The sequence below is a fragment of the Somniosus microcephalus genome, chromosome 29, assembly GCF_052327205.1.
Source record: "Somniosus microcephalus isolate GS21.2 chromosome 29, FLI_Smic_1.0, whole genome shotgun sequence".
Classification (NCBI taxonomy): domain Eukaryota; kingdom Metazoa; phylum Chordata; class Chondrichthyes; order Squaliformes; family Somniosidae; genus Somniosus; species Somniosus microcephalus.
Window position 1 is genome coordinate 31,695,678 of NC_141015.1, and position 19,943 is coordinate 31,715,620.

A 19,943-nucleotide genomic window follows, 5' to 3' on the forward strand; every position below is an offset into this window, starting at 1 on the left:
TTTACTCATAATAGAGGCATCTGCCTTGGCCACTGAGAGGGGAGGGGGGTCCCCTAAAACCTTTTCACCAGATGAATTTATATTTTATATTATAGACATTTCAAACTTTTGACCCAATTCATTTACATTTTAATGTTTAGATGGATTAGGAACATCTATGAGATTTGCTGTAACCCATGCAGGGCGAAGAATAGAACTCAAAGTTGGAGTAGTTAGGAGGTCAGCCCATATGGAATTAAAGTGATATCTCATGGGTCTTCATAATTTATTCATCTTGTAGAAGAGCAGATCAGTCAGAATGGGAAGTATGATTGTGTGTTTATTTGATTGAATAGTTTGGATTTGGACATCCAGTTAGACAACTGGATCGTAAAAAAAAGCACAATATCAAGCTGTAATAGAATAAAGTCGATATACCAGGTTTGGTATGAAAATTACAAATGCTTGGAGATAAAAATCAACACTTGACAAGCATCTTTGGGGGGAAAAAAAAGCAATTAATAGTATTTCAGTATCTTAACGTTCGGCAAATCAACTGCAAGATACCGAGGACATTTCTTACTGGCTGGTTTATTTTATAACCCACTCAATCAGTTTTGTAATTATTCAAGTTTCTTTCCCTAAACACTGCATTCAAGAACATGAAGGCCTAGAAATTAGTGGCGCCCCAGCCTCGCCAGGGCGCTGAAAGTAGCGCCCCGGAAGTAGTCGCGGCCGCCCGCCGCAAATTCACTTTGCGCGCCCCAGAGGAAAGCGCGGCGCTACTCGAGGCGCCCCGCATCCCTCTTGGGGCTCTGCAACTGAAGATCGCTGTGTAACGTGCCGCAGCACCACACGCTGCGGTACTGCAGGCCTTCCTCCCCTTCTTAAAGGGGAGGGGCCTTGTGCAGCGCGATCTAAGATCGCGAGTGCTGGCAAAAGAGCCTGGCACTGAGGAGAAGTGCCGCGCTCTTGGGACACAGCCGGCACTCCACGGGGGGGGGGGGGGGGGGGGGGGCCTCAGGAGGTCGGCGCGGTGGTGTGCTGGCAGGAGGCCAGCAAAAAAAATGGCCGCCCTGCACCTCAGCGCCTCTACCACCGCAGGTAGGCCCCCCTGAACCGGTCACAAATAGCGACCGGTGCTAAAGCAGGGGGCGGAAATAAATTTCGCGATCGGGGCGGTAGCAGGGCGCTGCGCACACCGATGATGTCATCGGTAGCGGCGCAGCGCTAATGGCTAGCGCCGCCATTAGCGTCCCGCTAAATTTAGCGGGAGGCGTGGCCAGTGGCTTCCGACCCACTTAGCGCCCTCTTAAGGCGCTAATGGGTGGCGCAGCCCACTGAATTTCTAGGCCGAAGTATTTTTGAAACTCTGCAAATTTGCCTTTTAAACACAGAAAACCTAGAAAACAGAGTCTACAATGTTTATAGGCCATTCTATCTGTATTAAAGGTTAAGGATTCTGTGTGCTGTACCTTTTATTACAACCAAGTTAAATTATCTGTCAGATGGATATTTTGAGTCCTGAATGGATCTGTACAATCAAGGTGGTCAGGCTATTTTCCCACTGTTATGTATAGTGTGCTGATGTACTTCCATCATAGAAACACCGCACCCGTCTCAAATTATATTTTTTACTTTCTTTTCATCGTAATTATAGAAAATACCCTTGTGAAGTAGGCTCTCCTTCGCTATTTCTTCCCTATTTACATGGTAACCAGCTTTGGGCTTGCGATTCTCTGTGACAAGTAACAAATTATGACCTCATTGGACTTCGTGTGATAGGTCATCAGACAGCAGCTGCAGACAATTAAGATTCACTGGAGAATAATAAGCATTTGCAGCAGAAATTACTCCCTCAAGTCAGTAGGATTAGTTTGTTTATATTATGAAGATGGCTCGTGCATAATTATCCATGACTTTTAAGATTGTGGAGGGTATTGGACATCAAATGCATGACTAATTTAGGTTACTACTCCATAGCTCGAGAGATTTTAGGCTGCAGTTCATGACTCGGAGCCTAGACACTTAGGGACCAATCTTTCTACTGGTTTTGTACAGTGTATTTAATGGAGACAAAAATTCATTAACATCTTTCCCTATAAAACTAGCCAAATTAATCCAATTTTTTTGAGGCTTTAACAAACCAAGTCAAGGTTTACATTGCTTTCTCAAACTAAAGTTATTTCTGTGTTACACACACATATTACATAGTACTGTATTTACAGCTCAGAAACAGGCCACTCACTCGGCCCAACTGGTCTATGCCGGGGTAGGACATTTAGGACTGAGATGAGGAATTTCTTCACTCAGAGGGTGGTGAACCTGTGGAATTCTCTACCACAGAAGGCTGTGGAGGCCAAGTCACTGAATATATTTAAGAAAGAGATAGATAGATTTCTAGACACAAAAGGCATCAAGGGGTATGGGGAGAGAGCGGGAATATGGTATTGAGATAGAGGCTCAGCCATGATCATGTTGAATGACGGAGCAGGCTCGAAGGACCGAATGGCCTACTCCTGCTCCTATTTTTCTATGTTTCTATGTTTGTGCTCCACACGAGCCTCCTCCAACCCTTCCTTGTGTAACCCCATCAACATAAGCCTTCTATTCCTTTCTCCCGCTTGTGCTTATCTAGCTTCCCCTTAAATACATCTGTGCTATTTGCTCCAACTACTCCCTGTGGTAGTGAGTTCCATATTCTAACCACTCTCTGGGTAAAGAAGTTTCTCCTGAATTCCTTATTGGAATTTATTAGTGACTACCTTATATTTACAGCTCCTAGTTCTGGTCTCCCCCGCAATTGGAAACATCTTCTCTACGACTACCCTATCAAACCCTTTCATAATCTTAATGACCTCTATCAGGTCACCCCTCAGTCTTTTACCTGTACTTCAAAAGGTATAGTGCTCAATATAGATCTTGACTTCTCATTATTTTATTATATGAAATTGCACGATATACTAAATAATTTATGCATATCTATATATTATTTTTTTAATGTGTATGCGTGCACTGTCTGTCCAAATTTCCGTTGTCACGATTTTCAGTCATGCTTTTATGTAAACATTTAATACTGAAACTGCTTATGTAAACCATTGCCAGATTATGAAGAAGTTGCTGGCTCTAACCAGTAGATTGTGGAGTGGGTTTCTGAAGTCTCTTCTCCTCCCTGCCCCACCTTGTCACCATCTTGTATATTAAAAAAAATGATATTCATTAACTGGTCTTGGTCAGCATCATGGGCAAATTACTAGTACTTGTAAATTAGTTTTATAAAAGTCCAGTGACTCATATTTTGATAAACAGCATCAACTGCTGAGACTTATTGATGGCACCATGGTTTCAGTAGTTAAGTCTTCCGTGCACATTTTCATTTCTTGATCTTGCAATCACTTTCGCTGTTTCCCTAAGGTATTGCAATATCAGTTCACATTAAAGTATCATCTAGATCTCATCACCTACACTGAAGCACTGAAACACGGCAAGATTGACCAGCACATTTCAAAATAGAGTACAGGAAACTCTTTTATCCGGCACCGACGGGACCGGCGTGGTGCCGGTTTATCAAAAAGTCCGGATTACAGAGAGGTATACTTACTAAGGTGCGAGAGCCCCGTACACGGCCACAGGTGCAGGAGCCCCGGTTACACGGCCACTAATATATAGTAAAACTTACCTGAACCTACTCCTGAATTTTGCCGGTTAAGAGAGATTTCTGGTTATTTAGGCGCCGGTTAAAAGAGAGTTTCCTGTATTTGTAAAATCTTGGGACTGAAAATATATCCCTGAGTAAAGTTCTTTAAATGCTGCATTGAAATGTGTTGCGGAGATCTGTCAGGCATCTGTTGTGTTCTAATGATTTTGTTAAATTGGATGCTTTTTTCCCCTCCCACAAATAAAATTATTTCAGGTAGCTTAGTGAAGAGGTCAGATTTTCGCATTCTCACCCACCCCACCACCCCGCACCCAAAAAAAAATCTGTAGTTCTGTGATGGGAGAAAGAACTTCTGTGACAATCCCTAAAGTCCACAAATAACTAAATACAATAAAAACCAATTTAACACTTGCAGCTAGGCTCTGCACTTTCTCAACAAATCCATGAAAACAAACTGCCAATAAATTAGGGAAAGTTAGTTAAAATATCCTAGTCTTTTATTAATATAGATGAGATCCTCCTGGGCATCAGGACTTGGCAGTATGTAAAATGCGATGGATGAATCTGTCACAGTGTTTCAATTTTCGGATCCAATAATTCGATAATTAGACAGCATAGAATTACATAGAAATTACAACACAGAAACAGGCCATTCGACCCAACCAGTCTGTGTTGGTGTTTAACCTTCACACAAGCAAACATCCTAATCTCATGTGCTCGCGCCGTTCACATATCCGTTTATCCTCCTATCGTTCAACCACATATCTTACCTATTCCTAAATGTTGACACGGCCTGTTTCAATTACTAACTCCAGTAGTGCATTCCACAGTCCCACAATCCTGTGTGTAAAAAGGTCCTTTTTTAAAAATTCGTTCCTGGGATGTGGGCATCACTGGCAAGGCCTGCATTTATTGCCCATCCCTAATTGCCCTCGAGAAGGTGGTGGTCAGCCGCCTTCTTGAACCGCTGCAGTCCATGTGGTGAAGGTACTCCCAACAGTGCTGTTAGGGAGGTAGTTCCAGGATTTTGACCCTGCAACGATACATTTCCAAGTCAGGATGGTGTGTAACGTGCAGGTGATGGTGTTCCCATGCATCTGCTGCCCTTGTCCTTCTAGGTGGTAGAGGTCGCAGGTTTGGGAGGTGCTGCCGAAGAAGCCTTTGCGAATTGCTGCAGTGCATCTTGTAGATGGTACACACTGCAGCCGCGGTACGCCGGTGGTGGAGGGAGTGAATGTTTAAGGTAGTCGATGGGGTGCCAATCAAGCGGGCTACTTTGTCCTAGATGGTGACGAGCTTCTTGAATGTTGTTGGTGCTGCACTCATCCAGGCAAGTGGAGAGTATTCCATCACACTCCTGATTTGTGCCATGTAGATGGTGGAAAGGCTTTGGGGAGTCAGGAGGTGAGTCACTCGCCGCAGAATACCCAGCCTCTGACCTGCTCTTGTAGCCACAGTATTTATGTGGCTGGTCCAACTAAATTTCTGGTCAATGGTGACCCCCAGAATGTTGATGGTGGGGGATTCGGCGATGGTAATGCCGTTGAATGTCAAGGGGCAGTGGTTAGACTCTCGCTTGTTGGAGACAGTCATTGCCTGGCGCGAATGTTACTTGCCACTTATCAGCCCAGGCCTGAATGTCGTCCAGGTCTTGCTGCATGCGGGCGCAAACTGCTTCATTATCTGGGGTGTTGTGAATGGAACTGAACACTGCAATCATCAGCGAACATCCCCACTTCTGACCTTATAATGGAGGGAAGGTCATTGATGAAGCAGCTGGAGATGGTTGGGCCCTGGACACTGCCCTGAGGAATTCTCACAGCAATGTACTGGGGCTGAGATGATTGACCTCCAACAACCACAACCATCTGCCTTTGTGCTAGGTATGACTCCAGTCAGGAGAGATTTCCCCTTGATTCCCATTGACTTCAATTTTACTAAAGCTCCTTGATGCCACACTCGGTCAGATGATGCCTTGATGTCAAGGGCAGTCACTCTCACCTCACCTCTGGAATTCAGCTCTTTTGCCCATATTTGGACCAAGGCTGTAATGAGGTCTGGAGCAGAGTGGTCCTGGCGGAACCAAAACTGAGCATCGGTGACCAGGTTATTGGTGAGTAAGTGCCGCTTGATAGCCCTGTCGACGACACCTTCCATCACTTTGCTCTCTGGTCTAAATCGCTTACATTTAATCTTATATCCATGTCCCTTCATTGTAGACCCCTCAATCACTAGCAGCAGTCTGTTTCTATCTATTCTGTTCCATCTCATCTTCATTTTAAACACATCTGTCAAACCACACTTTAATCGCCTCTGTTCTCATTTTTCAAGTCTTTCTTTGTATTTTAATTTCTTCAGACCAGACTGCATCCGAGCGAATCTGCGCTGTAGCCTAATTAACCGAATATATGCATTTGTTTTTTTGGCAAGATTTTAAGAAAAACAGAAAGTTGTTGGAGGCTGCTTTTACTATTATCTCTGTTGAGTATGCTTACAAGTTGTTTTTTTCTTAATCTTTTGGCTCTTTCTCCAAACGAGCTGAACATTCAATAACTTAATAAAAAAAATGCCAATTTAATTCAGTTAGATATCTGACCAGGTTTATGTACGAGATGAGCCAAAATGAAACCCTTCTTTGATGAATCCTGTGCAGGCAGTCTTGTGACAAGTCTCAGAAGCCAAATATTGCTTGTTGCTGCGACAGAAGCCAAGAAATATACCAAGAAATTGACCACCATCTGTTGACAGTTACCTGTTCAGCTGACAAAATAGTTACATAAACTCACCCCGACACCTCAGGTCTACTTTCTACATTAAACTCACATTTGAAGTCTCAAACGTTTCAAGGTAGATTTCTCTGCTCCAGATATTGGCGGCCAATCAACATCATTATTTGCTCCACTTAAGCTGCAGCGCCACCACCGACAAGAGGGTGCAATTACAAAAGGATAAGTTTACATACACAGCTTCTATTATAAATGTGGACATAGGAATTTCTAATGGGACAACTTGACCGGAACTGACCAGACACAAGGGGGGAAAAATTCAGTATCGCCCCGTTTGGGGCGCCATTATCGGCCGTGCGCAAAGTTTAGCGCCTGGCGCTAATTATCGCCTCAGACAGCAAACTTGGCTTTTATTGCCCGTGGAGGTGATTGGAGCGCTAAATCAGGCGCTTCACACCTGTCTTAAGGCGCAAAGGCCGAGGAGCAAGGCGCTACCTCAGAGCGCTGGCGAAGCAAGGGCGGGCAAATCAAAATAAACCTACAAAGTGCTGCTCAGTACTCAAAACTCCTTCACACAGCGTTGAATCTCTCCAGAAGTCTCTCTCTCTCTCTCAGAATGTGTGGTGCAAAAATGTCAGCGACAAAAAAGGCAGGAAGCGGTCGCCTTTAACTAGCGCTCCCCTAGTCCCTTTCTGACTGCATAACGCTCCCCTCAACCTGTCATTGCTAGCGGCAGGCGGTAAGGCAGGGGGCGCCACTCAATATCTGGTCCAGGGTGCTACCGGGGCATTGCGCACTCGACTGACGTCACAATCTGCCGGCGCAGGAGATCGTGGCGGTAGTGTTTAGCACCGCCTCAAAATGTCTAGTTAATTTTGCGAGCGGCGCAAACATCGCCGCGCCCGGGCACTAGTTGCTTTGCGCCCCATTAGCGCCCTCTTAAGGTGCTAACGGGAGGCGCAAACAACTGAATTTCCCCCCCCCAAGATTTTTAATACATATAGATTGATGGGCAAGCTACCATATGGAATGTAAACTTAAAAGAATCATTGCATTCATATATATCAGGACACTATTACACTATGCTGTCATATACAAGTAAAAATTGAGAGATCATAATGAAATTAAACATTTGTATAAATAAAACGAATCTGCCAAAATCATGAGTACCAGGATGTGCTGATTCATTACCCAACGTTAACCTCAATTTAACATTCTCATAAGATCCTAGCTGTAGCTCCTATATAATATTTTTTGCTGAGGCATATGGAGATTGTACTGAGATATTCATTTTCACAGCTTATCAACTAACATTAATTCTCAACCAAGTCCCGACATGCAGATTCATTAAACAAATCTTACATTCAGAATCCCTGCCTGAAAACAATGTAGTGCTCCTAATACAGGGGTTCGGTCTACAAGCCATAATTTAAAGGCCAAAATATGGCACATAAAAGATACTTTCATAAAGAAAAAAAATCTATTGGTTGAAAGATGTGACTTAGCTTAAAGCTCCTACAGCTTCTATATAACAAAAAAATCAAAGGCAGTGAACAAATGGATTATGCTGTTCAACGTCAAGAGTCACCAGGTCAGCTTTTACATATACCATGATGATGAAGTGCACCTGTACCTGTGCTGATCCAATTCCAATTCAATTGCTACTGCTAAATATCAGGAAGATTGAAGCTTTCGCTTTTGGCTCCCGCTACAAACTCCACACCTTTGTCACCGGCTCCATCTCACTGCCTGGCCATGAACCTCGGTGTCCTGTTTGACCCCCAAATTGAGTTTCTGTCCCCACATATTCTCCATCAAAACGATCCCCTACGTCTACCTCTGTAACATCACCTGCCTCTACCCATACCTTAGCTCATCTCATCTGAAACCTTCAAACGTACCTTTGTCAGCTCATTCAAACCTCTGCTGCCCATAGTTGCCCCAGTTGCCCATCACCTTCATTTTCACTGACCTACATTGGCTCCAGGTCTCCCAATGGCTCCGCACCTTGTGTTTATTTCTTTCCATGGCCTTTCCTCTCCCTATCTCTCTAACCTCTTCCAGCCCAATTAAGTCTCTCCTTCACCCCCCCCACCCCCACCCCCAACACACCCTCCATTTCTCTGACTCCGGCCTCTTGTGCATCCCCTTCTCTTCTGTCCCATCCTTGGCGATCGTGCCCTCAGTCTTTCAGGCCCCATGATCTGGAATCCTCTTTTAAGGTGCACAAATGACACAAGACTCCTGAAAATGACTAACAATTTCTCAAAGTAGTTCCTGTGAATTAAAACATTTTCAGTGTTGTCAAGAAATTCTTTTGTACAAATTCTGTTATCTTAAGAATGATTTATTGGTTTGCTCTATTTTAAAATTAATTTTTGATCATTACAAGATATCAGTATTTAAAACTGAGATCACCTATTTGCTGAATGTGGAATATGGATTATGAAAACTGGAACTGTTCATCAATTAATGTAATGGAGCTAATTTTGTTTAAGATGAAAAAACAATACTAATTTTAAGGGTGTGCAGCTTGATCCCCATTTTCAAGGCCTTGAACCCCAAGTTTTTTTCTAAATACAAACTGAAGCCAACAAAAATAAGATGCAGCAGGATTAATACTAACATATACCAATCATGCTACTCAGCATCTTTTAGGGATGAACTTATAACACTTCCAATATTTAAACGCAAGAACAAAACCAGTATATTGTTAAAGCATTTTTTTTCAGTTTTCAATGTCCCATAGCACACTATAAATAGCACTAATTTTCTTTGTAATAGTCTTGGCATGTGTTCAGACTGCAAGTCATCAATAAATGACTTTAATTTTCAGCACGTGCCATGCTCCCAGTTAAAATTCTAACCACTAGGAGGGAAGCTCTTATGCCCCTGTGTAAATATGCACGCAGGAGTGCTTTCTTGGGCCAGAGCACTGCAGCTGAAGCTAGGCAGTAGAAATTGATATTGCCTGGCTGAAACCGATATTGCCAGTCTCGGACTGGTAGTTGCAGAATAAATGCACCCTTACCGAACGGTTGGTTCAGTGACTGGAGCCCATCTATCCATGAACTCACAGGGAGCAGCTGCCTATGAAAGGCAGGAAGCTAAGGAAACTGTTTTTGAACACTTTGGTGTGCCTTCGACAAGAATTATATTAAGACATTACTCTGCTGTCCTCTAACTATGTTAGATTAATTGAATTGGATAATTTACTCTTAAGAATCACCAGATGATGCTCATTACTGCCATAATTTATGTTGTTTACTGTAATGCGTCTTTTATAATCACTTTATAATACTAAATCAAATTGAAAATCATTCTGAACACAACATGTTTAATTACCTTTTTTTTTAGGTAGATATGAGCGGAAATGTCTTATGAATGGAATACTCATACTTATTAATTTGCTCCTCATTCATAACAGAACTTCTTTTTTGCCTCTTCTGGAATACCACAAATAAGACTTCTCTTCATACAGTATTACAAACTATGCATCCACAATATATACCTCAACACAGATCAGCAAGTACTTTTCCTTTACAACTTGACCTTACTAGTAATGTTACTTCATCAGGAATTTGAGCAATATTGCAAGCAACGAGTATTTTTAAAAAAGGGGTGAAGTGTGCTGCGATACAACATGGTTGTATCGTTAAATGTACTGTAATAGAGGCTGCCGTCAAAGACAACCAATCATCATCTCACCTCCTGAACAACACAAAAAGTTTGACATTCTAAGGTTCAACACTAAATAAATACAATGCTCCGAACCATTTCTAAATCTCTCATGCCATAGGCTAGGCTAGATATTGTTGCTGCTTATGTGCCTAGAAATGCAAGTCTGCATGCTTGAACTGATTTTAAATAAGGCACAGCACATTATTACTGTCAACTTCTGCTATTTGTGCAGATAATAGGGTAATAATAATAATGGGGGATTTCAACTTCCCCAATGTTAACTGGGATAGTCAGAGTGTGAAAGGCTCAGAGGGTGTAGAATTCTTAAAGTGCATCCAGGAGAGCTTTTTGAGCCAGCATGTAGAAAGTCCTACAAGAGAGGGGGCAGTACTGGACCTAATTCTAGGGAATGTAGCCGGCCAAGTGGAAAAAGTGCTAGTAGGTGAGCACTTTGGTGACAGTGACCATAATATGGTAAGATTTAAGGTGGTCATGGAAAAGGACAGGGATGGGCCGGAAATAAAGGTTCTAAATTGGGGGAAGGCCGATTTTAATAGGATAAGGCAGGATCTGGCCAAAATGGACTGGGATCAGCTACTTGTAGGAAAATCTGCATCAGAGCAATGGAAGGCTTTCAGAAGGGAGATTGAGATCATACAATGGGAACATGTTCCCGTAAAGGTCAAGGGTGGTTCCAAAAACCACAGGGAACCTTGGATGTCAGGGGATATACGAGAATGGATTAGGAAAAAAAGGAGGGCTTTTGGCAGATACAAAAGGATAAAGACGGAGGAAGCCCTAGAGGAGTACAAAAAGTGCAGGGGGATACTTAAAAAAGAAATTAGGAGATCAAGGAGGGGCCATGAAATAACACTGGCGAGCAAAATAAAGGAAAATCCTAAGATGTTTTATAAGTATATTAAGGGTAAGAGGATAACTAGGGAAAAAATAGGGCCCATCAGGGACAAAAGTGGCAATCTGTGTGTGGAGCCGGAAGATGTAGGAGGGGTTCTAAATGAATTTTTTGCATCTGTTTTCACTATGGAGAAGGACGATGTAGACATAGAAATAGGACGGGGGGACTGTGATATGCTTGAACATATTCACATCGAGAGGGAGGAGGTATTGGCGGTTTTAGCTGGCCTAAAAATGGATAAATCCCCAGGCCCGGATGAAATGTATCCCAGGCTGCTGTGTGAGGCAAAGGAAGAGATTGCGGGGGCTCTAACACATATATTCAGGACCTCTCTGGCCACAGGGGATGTGCCAGAGGACTGGAGAACCGCTAATGTAGTACCATTATTCAAGAAGGGAAGTAGGGAAAAACCGGGGAACTACAGGCCAGTGAGCCTAACATCAGTGGTAGGAAAATTATTGGAAAAAATTCTGAGGGACAAAATTTGTCTCCACTTGGAGAGGCAAGGATTAATCAGGGATAGTCAACATGGCTTTGTCAAGGGAAGATCATGTCTGACTAATTTGATTGAATTTTTTGAGGGGGTGACTAGGTGTGTGGATGAGGGTAACGCAGTGGATGTGGTATATATGGATTTCAGTAAGGCCTTCGATAAAGTCCCGCACAGGAGACTGGTCAAGAAGGTAAGAGCCCATGGAATCCAGGGTGCCTTGGCACATTGGATACAAAACTGGCTTAGTGACAGAAGGCAGAGGGTGATGGTCGAAGGTTGTTTTTGTGACTGGAAGCCTGTGGCCAGTGGGGTACCACAGGGATCGGTGCTGGGTCCCTTGCTGTTTGTGGTCTACATTAATGACTTGGATATGAATGTAAAAGGTATGATCAGTAAGTTCGCGGATGATACAAAAATTGGTAGGGTGGTAAATAGCAAGGAGGGTAGCCTCAGTCTGCAGGACGATATAGATGGGTTGGTCAGATGGGCGGAACAGTGGCAAATGGAATTTAACCCGGAAAAGTGCGAGGTGATGCACTTTGGGGGGACTAACAAGGCAAGGGAATACACAATGAATGGTAAGACCCTAGGCAAGACGGAGGGTCAGAGGGATCTGGGTGTGCAAGTACACAGATCCCTGAAGGCGGCGGAACAGGTGGATAAGGCGGTAAAAAAGGCATATGGGATACTTGCCTTCATTAGCCGAGGCATTGAATATAAGAGCAAGGAGGTTATGATGGAACTGTATAAAACACTGGTTAGGCCACAGCTGGAATACTGTGTGCAGTTCTGGTCGCCACACTACAGGAAGGATGTGATCGCGTTGGAGAGGGTGCAGAGGAGGTTCACCAGGATGTTACCGGGGCTGGAGCGCTTCAGCTATGAAGAGAGACTGGGCAGATTGGGTTTGTTTTCCTTGGAGCAGAGGAGGCTGAGGGGGGACATGATTGAGGTGTACAAAATTATGAGGGGCATAGATAGGATGGATGCTGAGGAGCTTTTTCCCTTAGTAGAGGGGTCAATAACTAGGGGGCATAGATTCAAGGTAAAGGGCGGGAGGTTTAGAGGGGATTTGAGAAAGAACTTTTTCACCCAGAGGGTGGTTGGAGTCTGGAACTCACTGCCTGAAAGGGTTGTGGAGGCAGGAACCCTCACAACATTTAAGAAGCATTTGGATGAGCACTTGAAATGCCATAGCATACAAGGCTACGGACCAAATGCTGGAATATGGGATTAGATCAGACAGGGCTTGATGGCCGGCGCGGACACGATGGGCCGAAGGGCCTCTATCCGTGCTGTATAACTCTATGACTCTATTTCCACTCTTTTGCTCCAAAGAGCTTTTTGGAAGTGTCTGAAAAATTATTAACCCTGTGATCAGTTTTAAAATAACCCTGTGATCAGTTTTAAAATCTTACAGTATGCACACTTTGACTTTTTTTATAGTTATATAATTCTCTCACAAATTAACTTTTTAAAATCTACCAACCTTTATTTTTTTTTAATAGCAATTTCTTATTAGCTTTGTAAAAGTAATCTTTGTAACCTTATACTTACAATTCATCAGATTGGTCATTTTCTAGAATATATTTGGAATTATTTTCACTCTTAGTAGTGCAAGAAAGAACTTGCATTTATACAGCACCTCATCACATCCACCAGGCTCTCTCAAAGCACTTCACATCCAACTAATTGCTTTTGAAGTACAGTCAGTCACTGTTGTTACTCAGGCACAGTGGTTAGATCATGCAATGTATTAACAAACTTCCTACTTCCTCACCCAAAAAATGTGGATGTACTCAGGGTTTCACAAGTTAACATGCAAGTCAACAGGGAAAACAAATAGGTCGACGAACAGGATGTTTCCATCATTGTGCTTCACTGCATGTATATCTGGATTTGTTGCTAAGCATTGTTGCAGTTACTGTTCCTACGATGGATACTGTTATGTTCACAACTATAGTAACTTTTTTTTAAAATTAGCAATGAGATTGGAGTAGATAGCTCCAGTTGAAGGGCTAGTCCCAGCAGAAGACAACTTCACCGGATGGCTTTCTTCTGTGCTCTAATTTCTGTGAGCCTATGGTTCAAGTTATTTCAGATTGCATATCATAACAATATAGACAGAACACTGCACTGCACCTAGGAGCACATTGAAAAACATGCATTGCAAAAAGAAATATTGATAGATTTAATAGTGCAAAAATATTTCAAACATTTGTGTTTTTTCTGGAACAGCAGCAGTGGATCTCATGTGGCATTGCGTACTGCAAGTTGGAGAAAGAAAGACTTACATTTATATAGAGCCTTTCCCAACCACCAAACATCCCAAAGCGCTTTACAGCAAACAAAGTATTTTTTGAAGTGTAGTCACTGTTGTAATGTAGGGCAAACTGTTTTATAATCACAGAAACATTGTTAGAAATCAGTGGTGTCCAAAATATATGGGGTTATGTGAATGAAATTGTGATGCGAATAAGACTGTGTTTACATGACTGTAATAGAACTTGAGACAAAAAGTCTCTTCAGACTAGTGTTAGAATAACTGGATAGATGCTTAGAATCTGCTCATGATTTGGTTCCCTGCGGATGTTATATGACTTGTCATGGTGCAAAATGTTATATGACCTTGTTTCCAAGCTAGCTGTCTGCTGTTCGTGTGCTAGGAAGGTTGCTTTTGAAGGCCCAACGCCTATGTTTCTTCCATTACTGCTAATAACCATATTATATTGCTAAGTTAGGATTTTGACTTTGTTTAACAAAACTGCTTCAAAATGCGGACGTTAACCAGTGTATGAGGATAGAATAGAAGATATCTTTGGAAACGTAATGATTCATTCCATGGTACAATAGTCTGATAATAAAAGAGTTAGTTTTGCACAACTAAAGCTGCATGAACATAAATAACTGATAATATCTGATAGCCGAGAATGGCATGTCTGACTCCAAACTAGGGAGGATAGGGATAAGGGAGATAAGAGAAATTCCGATGGGTCGGCCTTCAAAACGTATAAACAATAAAGCATGTGTAATGATTGTGAAGACCCCTCCTGGAGGGAGGATCTTCATCTCGAAGTTGAGACTAAGAACTCGACGTGCCATTGGGCACCTTGGTTTAGGAAGAGAACCTTACAGGTTAAATGGTCCTGTCCATATTTTACATCAGGCCCACCCTTAAAAAAGAGTATAAGAGAAAGACCTGAAAAGCCCTTAGCACAGACGGTGGAGGGGAGAGCCATACAAGAGTGGGGCTGGTCTAACACTCTTCCGGGAGCGGACTCAACCCATTCTTGGAGGTTCTAGGCGAGAGGGAGAAAGGACGTAAGCCGGAGAACTGTTCACGCATGCTAACCGCCTGTCCGATCGGGACTGATACCAGCTGCTCGTCACAGCCGTATGTTTTTGCTGTACAACTAATGTGTTATATTCCGTCTTAAACTCTGATTGAACACAATGTTCCCACCACGTTGGTTTGCAGTCGATCCTGATCATTTGAAAGAGATTGTTAATCTCTACAACTAACAATAATACCATGCAACACACAACACCTTAATTGGGGAGGGTGTCACGGTTTGGCCATTTTCTTTTCCGGAAAGGACTTAGAAATGAGCTATGTTAAAATGTGTTTTTTTTTTACCAAATGCTTTCCTAGACGGGATTAGCCAGGACGGCCCTGTGTTTAGTTGCGTATTTGGTAGGCAGTCAAATGGTAATTACAATGCAAGATGGGAAGTTGTTCCTCTCTGAGCCCCAAAACAATGGACAATTCATTAGCCATGTCCAGTTATTCAAAAAGACGTGTTGTACCTTGATGTTAGAAGCCTTTTTTGATCTCTGTGATGGCTGTGAAAGAATCAGAACAGAGACACCAAGAGCCATTGAGCAGCAAAATGCTGAAAAAGCAATGAGTTGCTGTCATGATAGTAGGACATAGAAACATAGAAGATAGGAGCAGGAGTAGGCCATTCGGCCCCTCGAGCCTGCTCCGCCATTCAATGAGATCATGGCTGATCATCCAAACTCAGTACCCTGTCCCTGCCTTCTCTCCATACCCCTTGATCCCTTTAGCCTTAAGAAATACATCTAACTCCTTCTTGAATATATTTAATGAATTGGCCTCAACTGCCTTCTGTGGTAGAGAATTCCACAGGTTCACCACTCTCTGGGTGAAGAAATTCCTCATCTCTGTCCTAAATGGCTAACCCCTTATCTTTAGACTGTGACCCCTGTTTCTGGACTCCCCGACCATTGGGAACATCCTTCCTGCATCTAGTCTGTCTAGTCCTGTTAGAATTTTATAAGTTTCAATGAGATCCCCTCTCATTCTTCTAAACTCCAGCAAGTATAAGCCCAATCGACCCAATCTCTCCTCATACGTCATTCCTGCCATCCCAGGTATCAGTCTGGTGAATCTTCGCTGCACTCCCTCCATGGCAAGAACATCCTTCCTTAGATAAGGCGACCAAAACTGCACACAATACTCAAGGTGTGGTCTCACCAAGGCCCTGTACAACTGCAGCAAGACATCCTTGTTCCTGTACTCAAACCCTCTCGCTACGAAGGCAAACATACCATTTGCCTTCTTAACTGCCTGCTGCACCTGCATGCTTACCTTCAGTGACTGGTGCAGTGACAGAGTAGTAATTGTGCTTTAATGTTGAGTTAGACAATGCTCCGGAGTGAGCTAGCATTTACATGTTCTTTATTTTTGTAACAGTACAACAAACAGAAGTTGTACAGATTGTATAAAGCGACTCTCATCAATTTCATTGTTCTGTGCTGCTTTACCTACTCTGGAAACATTGCCTCACCCAGTGTTAACTCGGTTCACCTTCAGAGAGTGAAGTAGTACAGGTTGAGCGTCCTGAATCTGGCAACCTCGGGACCAAGGCCGAGCCGGTTTTCGCGTTTTTCTGGACTTCGGCACGTATTTCTGATGTCCGAAGTCCAGAAATATCGCAACCTGGGCTCGGGCGTTTCCAGACTTCGGACATCAGAAACACGTCCCGAGTCCGGAAATGCCGGAGCCCAGGCCCGGTTTGACAGGGTGTCCGGATTCAGGATGACCCTGCCACCAATCGTCCCGGAGTCTGGATCTCTGGATTTTGAACACTCAACCTGTACACATGCAGAAGATACGGCATTCCTGTCTGCATCACAAGGAAGCTTCACTGTTACACTCCTGAGTCTCCTACTAAACAGGTAGATATAGAGCAGTGGAATCCATAAAAAGTAGGCACTCAGACCATTTAAGAGAAAAACTGACACCATTGTATCCGAGAAGATAGCTACGGTAGACCAAATTCATATCAGATTGTTTAGGTCTTAACACCCCTTACTTAATAGTCTTAAAAGTACTGCCTAGAGGAAACATGTCAGCAGCTCAGGTGAAAAATGCTCCACCTAGCAAGTCCTTTAAACCACAAAGTCTAGGTGGATCAGAAGAGAAATCTTGTCTTCCAGCAAACCAATGGCTCCCTGTGGGGGAATTCTATAAATAGGCACACCCGGAGATCAATTAGAGGCTAATTGCTGTGTTTCTCGTCTGTCGAAAGGAACGGATTTTTTCTTTAAAAAAGACATGGCTTGTTTATAGGTGGATTTTCTACATGCTCACTTATGCTTAGTTGCTATTTTATGAATATGATGATAGCTAAGTCAGTCAGGTGCACAACATACACTTTTCACATACAAGACTGACTATATATGTATAAAATACACAGGTACATATACTTAGCCAATCAATATTCTAAAGATTTTTGAAAAATATCCTACGGCCATTACATAAATCATACACCAATATACTGTAGATAGAAACACAGAACATAGAAAAATAGGAGTAGGAGTAGGCCATTCGGCCCCTTGAGCCTGCTCCGCCATTCAGTATGATCATGGCTGATCCTCTATCTCAATACCATATTCCCACTCTCTCCTCATACCCCTTGATGCCTTTTGTGTCTAGAAATCTATCTATCTCCTTCTTAAATATATTCAGTGATTTGGCCTCCACAGCCTTCTGTGGTAGAGAATTCCACAGGTTCACCACCCACTGAGTGAAGAACTTTCTCCTCATCTCAGTCCTAAATGTCCTACCCTGTATCCTGAGACTGTGACCCCTCGTTCTAGACCCCCCAGCCAGGGGAAACATCCTCCCTGCATCCAGTCTGTCTAGCCCGGTCAGAATTTTATACATTTCAATGAGATCCCCTCTCATTCTTCTAAACTCTGGTGAATACAGGCCTAGTCGATCCAATCTCTCCTCATACGACAATCCTGCCATCCCAGGGATCAGTCTGGTGAACCTTCGCTGCACTCCCTCTATGGCAAGTACATCCTTTCTTAGGTAAGGAGACCAAAACTGCACACAGTACTTCAGGTGTGGTCTCACCAAGGCCCTGTACAACTGTAGCAAGACATTCTTGCTCCTGTACTCAAATCCTCTTGCAATGAAGGCCAACATACCATTTGCTTTCCTAACTGCTTGCTGCACTTGCATGTTTGCTTTCAGTGACCGGTGTACAAGGACACCCAGGTCCCTTTGTACATCAACATTTCCTAATCTAGCACCATTTAAATAATACTCTGCCATTCAGTTTTTCCTACCGAAGTGGATAGCTTTACATTTATCCACGTTATACTGCATTTGCCATTTGTTTGCCCACTCAATTGTCTAAATCGCCTTGAAGCTTTTTTGCATCTTCCTCACAACCCCACCTAGTTTCGTGTCGTCAGCAGATAGGATACAAAAGCAAGCTAACCCCGTGGAGATCTTCAACATTCAAGGCTGCAAACTACTATTTATTCCAAAATGTATTATTTGTACACTTACAAAAATGTTACTTAGATAACAGAATCGCCCTACCCCACAAAACTCAAATCTTCCCAAAATATGATCCACCCCTTCAATTACCCTCTCACGGACAAGCCGTGTAAAAAATCAGTTTCTAACCTGCCTAATATGCTTACCAGCAATCCAGCATACACCTGGTTGACAATCGCACAGCAGAGCTGCCTAGCTAACAGACCACAAAATAGACTCTACAATACCGTAGACTATTATCTCCAACTTTATCATAAAATTTCAAAATGATTAAATACCCAGACCACCATCTTAGATTACACAATATCCCATCATAGTTCGATGGACTGCTCGCTACAACCAAAATCCCCAAGGGCCCTGGCTTGTTCCATTTTCTTCGAATATATGCAATTTACATCACTCATTCTCAATATACTTTTCCTTGCAAGTTATTCTCTTTCCTTTCCTGTCCCCTTTCTCAGTCTCCCTACACTACACAATTTCTTAAGAGCCCAAGATCATTTTCCAGACCATCACAATTGCTGTTCTTTCTTTATCCAACTACAAGGCCCTATCCACAGTTGGCTAGTTGGCCACTACAACCCAAGAACTCTTGCATTTTCCTCCCTCCCTCTAGCGAAGCTCATGGCTTCCAAGTGGCAGCTCCCCAAGGTAACATGGATGACTGTTTGGTACACTGGTGTGTGAAAGTACATGCAGTTGGACAGCTTCAAATATTAATGAAGCACAGTTGTCCATGCATGCAAAATTGTGGCAGAAAATACACAACAAATTAAAACAAAATAATCTTGACTCACACTTTGAAAAATGGCATTGTAAAACCTTTGCATTATGAAATTAAAGAGCAACTGCATTATGCAGTAGAACATTTTTGTTGTACTTACTTCTTAAAGTTTATGTCCGGGAAGTTAGAGTACTCAGGTTTTGCTTTGTTATTGCGTCGAGGAAATGTGCAAAAGAAGGCATTGGCCAGAAGGCAGGCTATTTGTTCTTGTGACATTGTGATGGAGTGATTCATCTCCTGTTTAAGCAGCGGTATCGGCTGGCATGGAAGGAGGCAAGGCAAAGGTAATTAGTTTAGCAATTTAGCAAACAGAGGAGCAAAATTACATTTACCAAATTATAGTACATGTGGCAATTTAGGAACACTGCTACGTTCTACAAGCAGCATTGTGGCAGTAATCTTATTTCTCTCGATTGATCGGAAAATGTTCTTATTCGAGGTATTACTGATTCCCAATGTCTTAAAAACTCTCAAAACCTCAAGAAAAAAATCGACTGGCTTCTTCCCAATGTTTTGTACACGGGTCACAATACAGCCTGCATTCTTTTATCTGGAATAAGGGAGGGGGCATTTCTTGTTCTTCTTAATTCACACTAGCTCACTGTCGTTTAAAAGATTAATGTTTTAAAGTATAATTATGCCCTTAGTTAATCGAAAAAAAATTATGCTATTTTATCCAAATTGATTTTCTGTCACAATGCTGGGCTGTGTATTTGCATTGAGTTTGATATGGACCCCCTACCTAATAGATATATAAAACTGAAAATATTACCGTTGAAGCAGAATTTCAGCTTCCATTTCCACATTTTGAAGTGGAGCTGAACCATGAAGTTAAATAATAAGAATAAAATGGTCACTTTGCATTTGTTTTTAACAGAAGTAGATT

General features: G+C 42.6%; 1 protein-coding gene across 1 annotated transcript in view; it reads right to left on the reverse strand.

The window, feature by feature from the left end:
* Positions 1–19,943, reverse strand: part of parga (poly (ADP-ribose) glycohydrolase a) — a 135,743-nt gene that overhangs the window by 24,094 nt on the left and 91,706 nt on the right. Inside the window, 1 exon segment of the mRNA XM_085970540.1 lies at positions 19,158–19,315. Within this exon segment, the coding sequence (XP_085826666.1) occupies positions 19,158–19,315 (158 nt within the window).